Source organism: Rutilus rutilus, assembly GCF_951802725.1.
Source record: "Rutilus rutilus genome assembly, chromosome: 14".
Classification (NCBI taxonomy): Eukaryota; Metazoa; Chordata; class Actinopteri; order Cypriniformes; family Leuciscidae; genus Rutilus; species Rutilus rutilus.
Window position 1 is genome coordinate 20,338,350 of NC_140219.1, and position 13,159 is coordinate 20,351,508.

Consider the following 13,159-nt stretch of genomic DNA (forward strand, 5'->3'; position numbering starts at 1 on the left):
ATTATAAAGATGTATTGTAGTTCTAAACATCGTTCTAAATACAAAAGAATAGCAGAGTCCACCCCTTAACTATATCGATAACGGCACCGAGAAATAATATTGTTGGAATCATTGTCAGATGGATTTTTCCCAGCTGATGAATGATAAAAACATTGACAGCCAATCAGAATCCATTCCGCTTTAAATAGCTCATGACAAACACAACATTTCTTTGAACCGGTTCAAACTGATTTGTAAATCAGTTGACCAAAAGAGTGAATCATATTGGAACCACAATTTGACACAATCTTTGTAACCTAATTGAAAATAAAAAATAAAAATCACCTAATTTATGTTACAATAAATTAAAAAAACAATTATGCAACAGCACACCCTTAATTACCTGTGCAAAACAGGAAGAAAATTAACTTTTAAATCTGAGTGTCAAGTCTAAACTAAACAGTTTCCTCAAAATGATCACTCAAATGAATAAGTGACTGTTTTTTATGTTCGAAAAAACTGAATAGCTAAATGAATTGACTTCCCTATGCTATTTTTCTTTGCAACCTTTCAGTACATTTCATGCTAATACATAATGAACAGCTAAAATGAATAAATAATAATACAACTTATGCAACAACACAATCCTTAATTACCACTGCAAAATAGAATAAAATGAGCTTTTTAAAGGCAGTGTCAAGTCTACACTAAATTGTTTCCACTGTTTCACCCAACATGATCACTCAAATGAACAGGTTCATCCCTAAAATGAATCCCAGTGTTTTTCCAGTGCATTCTCTTATCCCTCAAAAAGACATTTACTGATACCTGCTCCCTCAGAATGAAGGGACAGCAGCTGGTCTGGAGGTCATGCTGTTGAACTCATGACGTTCTTTCTGAGAGGAGGTTTAATTAAAACACAGCTTGGTTGGTGGTAACAGAAGTAAATCCAAGCTGTGTGCTGGGCTCTGAACGAAACATTTCCCTCACATTCAGTCTCATTGGCCCAATCCCCTCCTGTAATGAGCAATAATAACAGTCTGAGAGAAGAGTCATCAAATCAGCCTGAATATAAACAGGCTTTTGAAACCCCACTCTTAAACCCTCCCACACACAAACATACACGGCCCTCTGTTCTGAATACAAAGGTTTAAATACAGTAGTACAAAAAAACAAAACAATTATACAACAGCACAACCTTAATTACTACTAAAAACAGCATAACATTAGCTTTAAAGCTGCAGTCCGCAGTTTTTCCTGTTTGTCCAAATCTGCAATTGCAGTTATTCACGGAATTATCAACTTTACGTGGGTTGTGCCTCGGCGTGGCACAGCGCGGACAAAGAGTATAGAAGCCCAAGAGGCGAAACTCTGTTGTGTTATGGGTAACAGTCTGTAGATGGCGCTGCGGAGGCGCGTCCGCCATAATGGATTGAAAGCTGCTGAAATCGTTAGCGCCAGTCAATGGCAAAATCCATTTTAGAACTGTTTATAGTTCATGTGTGCACTTGCTAGATTGCACATCTTTTTTGTACCTTTCCGCCTGTAATAGGACATTCACAGATTGTTTTTTTCCTTGCCATTGAAACGTTCACTGTGTGCACTTTCACTGAAGATGTTGAAAAAACAAGTTGTTAATATTTTTGTGATATTCTATGTAAAATATTAACTGTCTTTAGAAATGTTCATTTATAATTTTATTTATTTATTTATTTTTCCAAATCATATATATGGTGATGTTCACTAATTTCAAAATCAACATTTGAATAAATATCGTATTACTTATATCTTATTACTGTTTGTCTGCCTATAGCCTATATTATTTCATGAATTTCTGTTAGTCATATAACAAGGAAAATGCATAATAGAACATACATATTGATAGATTAAAGGTTTGCAGTAATTTTATACTTGTATCTTTGCAAACCGTAAGTGGTAGGCTAATGAAGCCGATTCGGTGGGGGACATACCCTTACTAAAAAGTACTATAGGAATCTTATAGTATTTTGGGACAAAATATTATAGTAATCTTATAGGAATACTATAGTAATTTGGGACATACTACAGAAGTACGATAAGACTACTATATAAATACTATAGCAGCTTTAAAATATTATAGAGGTATTACAGAAAATCACAGAAGTATGTTATGTTCTGTAATACCTCTATAATATCCTAGAGCCGCTATAGTATTTCTATAGTAGTCTTATAGTACTTCTATAATAATATTTTGTCCCAAAATACTATTTTCCTAAGGGTAATTAGGCCATGCATATAACCAACACATAGACGTATATTTTCTGTCATTTAACGTCATTTAACGTCGGTCATCCTCATTAATGTATTTTAAATTGTTTTCATATTTAGATATGACGGCCAGAAAAAATTAAGTTATGTTAAGTTTTTGTTATGTTAAGTTTTTCAGTGCCATTGACTCCCATTATCTGACCAACTAAGTGGAAAAAAGCATTGCAGTAAAATCTAACGTAATCTAAAATCTAATCTAAATCGACTAAATCTAACGATTGCTTATCATATCACGTCAAACCGTTCAAATTATACTTTGTTCGCAAATTGTTAATGTTAACAACATCAGCATTGCGTGAAAGCCCTTCCGATATTTGTCCTTGTTTTCGCATGGGCCCGGTTGCAGTCTCTTTTTTTCTCCGAAGTCTTTCGTGTTTTTTCGTTTTACAACGGGTGAATCTCCAGTTGTCACTGGTGATTGTCGTTTGAACCTTTCTGGATCCGCCATCAAATTGATAAGTTTAATTATATCAAGTGCAGTGAGAAAAGGCTATACATTTCCACCTCCAACATCCTCACACGCAATATAGCCTACTAGCTGAGACACCCTCTTTATGTGTACAGATGTGACGTAATGACGCAAAGACATTCTCGAATTTCCAGCGGAAATCCACCAGAACCACTGGAATTAAAAACATTTTTACAAGCTTACCGTTTTGAATCAAGCTAAGGCAAGCAGATAGTTTTTTTATTTTGGATCATTTTTAACCCAAAAAAGCTACGGACTGCAGCTTTAAGGGGGCATCCAGTCCAAACTAAATTGTTTTAACAGAATTTCTTCAAAACACACAGTGATTAAAAATTCATCGCATTAGGATCTACGGCTGATTTCACTGGCAGGAGTATGTGACTTTGGAAACTGCTAAAAATAGCCAGCCGACACTCTCCATTTATAATAAATGGATAGCGATGCAAACACTACTCTCTCTCTCTCTCTCTCTCTCTCTCTCTCTCTCTCTCTCTCTCACGCACACACACACACACACACACACACACACATATCTGGTTTACTATCTTTGTGGGGACTCTCCATAGACGTAATAGTTTTTAAACTGTACAAACTGTATATTCTGTCCCCTTACACTGACCCTACCCCTAAACCTACCCATCACAGAAAAATTTCTGCCTTTTTACTTAAAAACAAAACAAAAAAACTCTCATTCTGTATGATTAATAAGCTTGTTTCCTCATGGGGTCCCCACAGTTACATGAGTCACCCCCCCACACACACACATGAGAGATGGCAGATGTTAAAGGTACACTGTGTAGTTTTTTAAGTATTTTATAGGCTACAATCAATGTCTTTATTCATAAATATGTCCTCATTGGTGTAAGATTACCTCTGCCAATGATCTGACTTATCCTCGTATGCGAAGAATTTCTTATCTTTATTCACATTGGACAAGAAAATCCAAGGAGGTTTCCATGTCGTTCCACCATTTTGAAAAACTATAATAGCAGAGAGGGACAAAAAACACTAGCCTGCCTCAACGCGTTTACACGGTACTTCATACTACGGTCTAAATTATAAGCTTTTTTTCATTGCTTGGTTGTGTAATTCATTATATAGGCAGCATAACAGTAGAACATGCATAGTTAAACTCGATGAAGTGCTATTGGAAGACATGTTGTCATAGATTCTTGGTACATAATGGCTACTGCACTGTAAAAAAATTCTAACCCTCCCAAATCAAAAATTTCAAGTGACCGATAACATCTACATTTTTCAATTGGCCCAAGTGAAATTCTTGTTGCAATAGTCTGTTAACATTGGCTCAATGAGAAATAATACGTCAGACTAATTGAAAAATGTAGATGTTATCGGTCACTTGAAATTTTTGACTTGGGGATGTAATTTTTTTTTACAGTGTGTAGTTGCAACACACATTTGAAAAAGCGAGGCACTAAAGAGCACTATTCGTTTGAATGCAAAATACAATTTCACTGCTAGATGGGAGAAATTCCTTCAAAGTGTACCTTTAAAAACTCTTGACTCTTTAAAAGTAGAATCATGAATAGTAGTACTATAATGCATAAAATCATGAAACATGAAACTGATCAAAGGTGAAAGTAAAGACATTTATAATTTTGAAATATTTCTTTAGTGTAAATGTCTAAAAGAAAGTGTTTCCAAATCTTCTATGTCTTCCTTTTTTTTATACATAGAATTCATGTCAGAAAAGGAGGCATTTCGTCAGATTTCTAAGAGATCTCTCTCTAACCCAGTCAGGCAGCCAGTCACAGGGTCTCGCTGACAGCTGCAATAGCTCAAGTAATGACTGTGGCACGGTGTGCATGCCACCAGTGTCAGTGCTACCCACTGGCAGAGACACAGTCCAGCTGTGCACGTCGCCCACTGGAGCACAGACCCGCAATAAACTAAGCAGAAATACAGAGATACACTCTCCTATCTCGAATCCTGAAGCTTTAATGTATTTAAATACAAAACCAACCATTAATAATTGCACTCGCCAGACACACAACAAGCTCAAAACCATCTACTCAGAGCACTCTTCTTTTTTATAATGTCTCTCAGCCTCGGTACGTTGGGTTACTGGCCAGACATTTCAATTCCTGCACAGCAATCACCCTCGACAAGATTGCAGGACATTTAATTGGACTTTGTCTCACGCAAACACACATTTCAATCTCAATCTAACACAGCAAGATGTAAAACACACATATACACTCACTTGTTGAAGCAACATTCTCAGACTTGTACACAAAAATCTAAGCTCAAGGCAACATGATAATAAGGCAATTATTTAGCGCTTTATTTTCAGGCTAATTGCGAGCTTTGAAACTCCTCTCAGCTGAATGTGTCATCAGATCAAGGAAATGCAAACTATATGACAAACTTGTAAAGAATATGAAATAAGAATGATGATTTGCAAGCCTTTAATATTCAAAGTAGTTATTTTTCGAAATGTGGTAAAAAAAAAAAAACACTGCATCACAATGAACGCCATTCGCCAAAGCAAAAAGTTTTCTCTCACATATAGCTGATTAGAATCTAGAAATGTATAGATATTTGCATCTACATCAAAATTACAGCTTGATTAGAGCATTTATATTCAGGAATTTAATACAGTACTAAATTGTTGAAAGAATAAAATAACTAATAGTTATACTATTATTACCACCATTATCATCATCATTATCGCTATTGTCGCTGTTCTGTTGACATATTTAAAATACTAATCACAGATTACATTCTTTAATTCTGACGAAAAAAAAAAATATATCTTTCTTATTTTGCTGTTTCTTTTCAGCAAATGCAAATTTGATGGCAGCTCAGAAGGAAAAGCAAGACTACTAACAGGCTCAATAAAATCATTAGTGGTCACCTTGTCTGCACCGAAAGACACTATGCATGATTTCCCCTCTTGTATTTTTGATCTTCTCTCATCCATAATCCTTCTGGTGCGTCGGTCTAGAGCCGTTGTGCTGGCAGTGTTGGAGTGAATTTATTTACAGCGTGGTTAGTCTGCAAATGATTGATGTTGCTGCAGCAAACAGTAAACCAATTAGAGGCATGATGTAATGTCATTTTAAAAGGTTTATAATCGCGTTGCTCCTGAACTTGGGCCCCTGATCAGACGTAATAAAGATTTATAGCAGATCAAAGGAGAGGCTAATGCCATTAACAATAGATTATATTCCAGCAGAAATTACATTAACAACTTTTTTTTTTCTCCTCTCCGCTAAATATATCCCCTGGATTGCAGATTTGGACGCGGGGCAAAGTTTGGAGGACTGTGCCGCGTACGGAGCATTAATTACTCTGCATGAGAGCAGCTGTACTAGGATGACTCAGACACACATTCTGTTCAGTCTGAGCTGTGATATAGTGATGCATAGTGAGGTTCTACACAACCTGAGAAAGTCTAATTAGTCACCACAACATAAATCAGTGCTTCATATTTAATGCCCTTGTAGGAAACCAATGCTGTTTGATATCATATCCATTTGTTTTCACCTTGAGCTTCACTAGTCATAAATAGCATATATTCCTATAATAAAACAACCTTTTTAGGGACAACAACTAACACTATGTCCTAGCCAAGCGCAACATGACAAAATGACAAACGATAAACCCCATCTCTCCTACGTTATGGGACATTCACACAGGCAGGCAAACAGCAAAAATCTTTTTTCTTCATTTTTCCTGCTTTTCCGAGTTACGTCAGTTCAGTGTTTTTTGGATTGTGAACCAGGAAACAAGCCAGATGCATTTTAAACATACAAGTTTGTTTGTATCGTGCATGCAGTGTTATTTTAAGATATATACTACTTTAGTATTTATTAATACTCTAAATTATCTTTCTTTACGTTACGTTTTCATTTGACTAATTTTGTTCCGTGCTTTAATTGTTTAGATATATTTAGTTCAATTTTAGTTTTAGTAATTTTAGTACTTCAAATACTTACATTTTCTCGTAATATACATTGCACATCACCTAATTTCTTAAAGAGTCTGAAAACAGTTTGTTAGAAGATTCAGTTTCTCTAAACCCCTCCTTTCCAAGAGCTTACTCTGCTCTGATTGGTCAGATGGCCCAGCCTATTGTGATTGGTCGTGGTCTATCATTTACAGCGTGTTGGAAATTAAACGTCCATTACAATATCTGAATTTCAGCTCCAGAACTTCCTCAGCACTTGATACAAGGTGATATGAACAGGAATGGAGTTGTTTTTTTGGTTTTGTTTTTTTGTATCAATTCCAGCCCAAGTCCTCTGGTCCTTTTGAAGTGCATGCAAAGTGGATTCACAGCACTTAAACCAGCGTCTTTTTTGACATTTTGATAATACGAACCAAACTCTTCCAGGTCTCAGCTACGACTATAGCGTTTGAAGGCAGGTCTAAGTAGACATTGTTCACGGGCAGCCAATAAAGACCATAGGCTGGCATTATGCAAATGTATTACATTGTTACATAGGTATGTAACAGGAAGTGAGACTGGAATTGCTGACGACTCGTTTCGGCAGTTCAGAATCGATTCTTTCTTTAGGAGGCAATAACTTTATTTATAGTGCACTTTGATCTTTAAAACTTTGCAGACCTTTAACATTCACAATCAGCTATATTACACAATGCATGAAAGGTATTATATATATAAAAGCATAATTAGGCACTTTTAACAATAACAACCCTGTCACTATGACCATATATGTTATTTAATCCATTGTGGTAGCCAGCAAAAGTGACAAAATAGTCTAAAAGCAGATCTAAAACAGGAAAAAAATTAAATAAAATTCCCTGCAGTTTGACGGAAGCCAAAGAGAACTCCAATTATTCATGTTCATTGGGAGATTGAAGATATCCAGCAGCCATTGACAATGTAACAAAGGACCAAAATCATAGCCTGGCAAGCCAGACCCACATCAAGATGTTGGGTCTGGGAACTCACCATTGGCAGGGCTCAATCCGAGGGGCGGGATAAACAGTTGTCTTTCAAATTCCCTCTGCACGCAATAGGACAGCAGCAGCAGCCATTCTTTGTTTTCAAGACTCTGTCGTCAATATGTTAAGCCCGCACACCGACTCTATACATGATGTGATTGGCCTGACTAGAGTTTGGTTTTTGTAGCTCGAAAGTCAACGGAGAGTTGCTAGACTACCCTGGCTGCAAAATAAAATTTTGCTGCCGCTATGGTGCGTCTAGATTTCTAGGCTACCAAATCACATTTCTCATCAAAAATGCTCTAATTGATTTTATTGCTCATTTTGTTGCGTCTAGTTAGGACACTACCATTTTCATAGCAGACAACCCACTGATAATACAGAACACAGTAAATGAGTAAGATGATGATGGGGGCGTCAGCCAATGAGATATGAGTGGGAGGGGCTTACCAGTGGGGGGCTGTGCCCGGAGCAGGTATGAGTTGGAGATTTGGTCCTCTGGGTGGGGCTCCAGCATGGTGTGGGAGGAGCTGCTGTCCAGCAGGGGCACTTGACACTCCCTTATGGTAGGCGGGGCTGAATGGAGGGGGGCGGGTGGGGGAGGAGCAGGGGGCAGGAGGCTGGAGGAGGAGGGAGGGAGAGGACGACCTGAGGAATGGACAGAGAAAAGGAGGAGACAAACTTGATCATGTGACATGACACGGCAGATATCAACATACTACAGACAACATATAAACAGTTTTACAACACTCAGATTACACTGAATCATGAAGCACATAGACAAATGATATAAATGCTCTCATTTATGTGATAAGCACCCACTAGTGTGATCAACATGATATGTTTTACAACCCATTTTACTTCCATGATATTATGTGTTTGCAATTGAAACGCGATAATACAAAAATGCAGGACTGCATTGACTGGATCATGAAAGTGTCTGTTTGTGATCTGTTTCTGATCATGAATATGTATTTAGTATTATTTAGTACTACTCCCCTCCTGAAACACCATGGACACTCACTTCTGAAGAAGCTTACGATACGTGGAGGCTGAAGATAAAGTTCACCCTTGAGAACATTATTATGTATTCCAATGGTAATTCTTCTACAAATCTATCGTAATTTGCTGTTACTGTTGTAAAAATGAACCAAAGGCTGCATTGCCTACAACAGTATAGCCTAAAATGATGCACCTGTATCTATTTGGCAATCAGTTAATATTAATTATTAAGTTGTTTCTAAGGCAATTTAATTGGTCTCATTTTTCACTTTAGAACATGTACTGATAAAAATGTGCTCAATAATACCAGATATGTTCAGTAAGAAAGTAAATGGGGTCAATTTTGATGTCATGTTGACCTTAACCATAACAGTCCCCTGTGATGTGGACATCGACAAATGAATGTACTCATAAAATAATTCTCATAAAGTGAGCTCCAAGGTGTTTCTCATAAAAGCAAGCTATGAGGCCACAAACAAAAGTTATATGTGCTCATGAATGCATACATAAATGATCTGCTCACACCTGTGCATAGATAATGAGGGTAGAAAATGACATCACACTCACAATGTACAAAGAAAATGTAGGTAGAAGTAAATAGTTAGTGTGTTCATGTACATGTGTGCGAGTTATGGAGTGCTTGGACTGCAGAACAGCAGACAGGAAAAGCTGATCACAGCATTTTTATCCAGTAAAACTCCATGCTGGGAGCATTGCATGAGTCCATTTACACGCAAACACATTCTACTTCATCACTGTAATACAGATGTTTCGGATGTGATTTCCCAACAGGATCCTGTAATAGAACCGTATACATACGCTATATGACAATAAAGAGCCGGCAGTTATGAAGTGCATGTAATTTTTTTACTCCAAGCAAATGCACGAGCGCCTTTCAATGCATCTGAGTTTCTGAGTAATTGCCATGACATTGGAGGTAAAATTGCAAAGGCTTTTTTTCTTCTTCTTTTAAAGAACTGTGTGCAGTCAGTCCTCATAAATGCGGAGAAATTATGAGGCTATTACCTGCCTTAATTACTCCTGAAATGACAGCACTGAGGGAAAAGACGGAGCTCGCTACAATCGTGCTACGCTGTTATCGGGCCTGCAGACATCCGAGTGGAGCTCTTTTAAGATTCATATCAGTAAAACTAAAATGACAACATATTGACCATCGTTTTAATTGGGATCAAACGAAGACTGTGCACTTTCTCTCTGTCTTCACTTCAAAAAGCCGCATGGGTACACAAACAGATTATCACGCGCAAACACACAGCTACACTTTCATCTTCCTTTCATCGCATCAAACCCTGACTGCCTGTTAGCAGAAGTGGAGGAAAGAGTGAGGGTGAAGGGGTGCTTTTGTAGAGGGCCTTGAATGCAGAAAGCATATTGAAAGTGTACTGACTCAACTTTCCTCTTCGAGCACATCCGCACACGCTCGTCCTCCCTCTCCCCGTGACTCCTTTGTCAGTACAGTCTGCGGTCGTTCAGTGATATTGAGTCGAGGTTGCTGGCTGTGCCTTGTGTTATTGATTTGGTTTAGCGCTGCCCTGTGCCAGAATCACACACCAACACGCAAAACGCAGAGCTTATTAGAGGTTTTCACATTAGTATTTCTTTTAATACCATTTACAAATGTATGATTTGCTAAAAAAATAGGTAAAATCGGATATATTGTGAAATATTATTTCAATTTAAATGAACTGTTTTCTATTTTAATATATTATTTAAAATGTAATGTATTCTTGTGATGGGATTTTTCTGCATTTGTACTCCAGTCTTCAGTGTCACATGATCCTTCAGAAATCATTCTAATATGCTGATTTGCTGCTCAAGAAACATTTCTTATTATTATCAATATTGAAACCAGTTCAAAAGAACAGCATTTATTTGAAATAGAAATATTTCTTAACAATGTAAAAGTAATAACTGTCTAAGTATGATATATTTCAGTTGTTAAGCATATTTTTACTTAAATAGACTTTCATCATTTAATTAACTATTTAAGTTTACGAAATTTTAAAACAAATACTTTTTATGTATTAATAATAATAACCCTGAATTGCCATGTGTCTATACTGTTTTCTCCTTTTTCTTCTGTTTTCTTCTGTTTGGAAGACGGATGCATATTATGTAAAGAAGCGGGCCGATTGGACTGCTTGTTAATCAGACCCCAGGGACATGGGGCAGAGTCCTGTTAAATAATAAAAAAAAGTAAGATGAGGATGGAAGGTTATGTTTATGGTCAGCATTTCATAAAAGCATCTATGGCATTTGTAACTGAGAACGAGTAAATGGGAGGAGAGAAATAGCGAGAGATACTGGGATCTTCACTAATGCACCGAGGAGATGAATAAACTCTGAAAAGCTCAGCGAATATGCAGATGAAAGAGCGAGAGGTTAAGTGTGCTGCTGGCTGATTAGCCTGACTTCTAAAAAGATGGATGGAGAATACGGCCGTAAAAATAAAGAGCGCATATGGGCGTCTGAGGACAGAAGTGTTGCAGGAATTCTGTGAAGTTGCAGGAGTGTTCTTGTCAAGCAGTAGATGGACCAATGAATCATTTTCTCTGAACAGAAACAGAGAATAATATTTGGTAAGTTTCAATAAATATTTAAAACAGTTCAGAGGCAGAATGTTTATTGTCGTTGCGCTCATTTTAACAAGCACATAATATTCATCACACAAAACCATGACACCATTTTCAATGGACCATTGCCTCAATAATGAGAGTATTTATGGCACTGGACAAGAGAAGCCTTTGTGTGTATACGCCTACAGTATGTGTGTGTGTGTGTGTTGGGGGTTATTAAATTTTTAAATCACTTTAATTACAAAAAAAGGAAAAAATGCATTAGGTGGCCAAAAGCAATTATAGGAAACTTAATCTCCTTTGCAATTAGGCTCAGGGGCATTTTTTAACTATTGTAATTTATTTTTGCTACATTTCTATAAAGGTCAGTATAAATTGCTTTGTGTTATTAGAACAAAGGCTCGTTAGAAGGGGGCTGAGGGGGGGCACCTGTTCCTCTAGATGATTCTTCTCCTTTGCTGTCCTTCCTAAATTCCCTTTATCTTATGGGAGAAGATGTGCTACTGTGGATCTGCTGGCCTGGAAAGCTGATTTGACCTTGAACGTCCCTGGTTTGGCCCTTAGATAGATTGAATGCATTGAACTTAAACTTTTCCAAAACTCCAATCTAAACTCAATGTGCAGAGGCAACTTTTGATTTCCTGAAGAGTGCTAACTTTGTGGCACTTTCAAAACAACACAATTAGTTTGAGCTGCTCGGTATAGCAAAACACAAATTAAATAGGCTGGGGAAAACATCTATTTTAATTTAAAATAAATTAATACAATTATTAATTAAAATATTTTTAATATTTAAATATAATTATTAAATATTATATTAAATAATTAATTCAATAAACAAAAACAATTTTTTATAATCTACAATACTGTTCAAAAGTTTAAGGAGAGTATGATATTAATTTAATAAATACTTTAATGATATTCAGCAAGGACCCATTAAATTGATTAAAAGTGATAGTAAAGACATGTATGATTTTACAAATGCATATTCTAAATTAAATGTTTTTCTTTTGAACTTTCTATCCATCAAAAAACCCTGAAAAAGCACTGCATATTAATAAATCAGCATATTAGAATGATTTCTGAAGGATCATGTGACACTAAAGACGGTATACCTCACAGTATTGGTTGCTCCCAATTCAGATTTGCCATCACAGGAATAAATTACATTTTAAAATATATTCAAATAGAAAACTGTTATTTTAAATTGTAATAATATTTCAAAATATTGCATAAAAGTAGTGTGTATTTCCTTGAACTTTTTGTCTATACACTGTAAAAAAAAAAAAGTTGCTGCCCTAAATTTTTAAGTACAATCTATTTGGATGTTTGGCTAACATGCTTGGCGAAAGTTCTACCACTGGACCATTAAGATACATGTTGGTCAAACAGGCGGATCTATGTATTTGTTCACACGAAAATTCTCGGCACTGACAACATATGACGTTATTAGGCTACATCTCATTACACGACAAATGAAACCCCATGTAGCCTACTATTTAAATCGACTGCTGTACATCGTAATGTTATTGTACATATATCTGATTTAGCATTGTATTAGCAACCCCCAGCCCACCTGTCCCACCCACTTTTTAAAACAAAGTTACGCCACTGCTCACAGGCTTGATTTTGTAAAGGTAAAATTAAATATGACGTCTACTCTGACTCATCTCTATGAGCATCAGTTGTATGCCTTTTGTTGACAAGAAGCTATACATGGCTGGTCTGCTATAGCTAAAAAGAGCTGTCAGCTGTACTTTGGGTTCAGTCTCTCATTACCCAGCATTTCTTCACCGCCGTTGCTTTTGGCTTAAGTCCATTCTGACAAAACTCGATTTGAGAAAGTTTGTGGATGGACTACATGAAACTG

At 36.6% G+C, this 13,159-nt stretch overlaps 1 protein-coding gene across 1 annotated transcript in view; it reads right to left on the reverse strand.

Annotated features, from left to right (window-relative positions):
• Positions 1-13,159, reverse strand: part of tenm2a (teneurin transmembrane protein 2a) — a 305,507-nt gene that overhangs the window by 88,427 nt on the left and 203,921 nt on the right. The window contains exon 4 of the mRNA XM_084430309.1: positions 8,141-8,338. Within this exon, the coding sequence (XP_084286435.1) occupies positions 8,141-8,338 (198 nt within the window). The remainder of the gene's footprint in view (positions 1-8,140; positions 8,339-13,159) is intronic.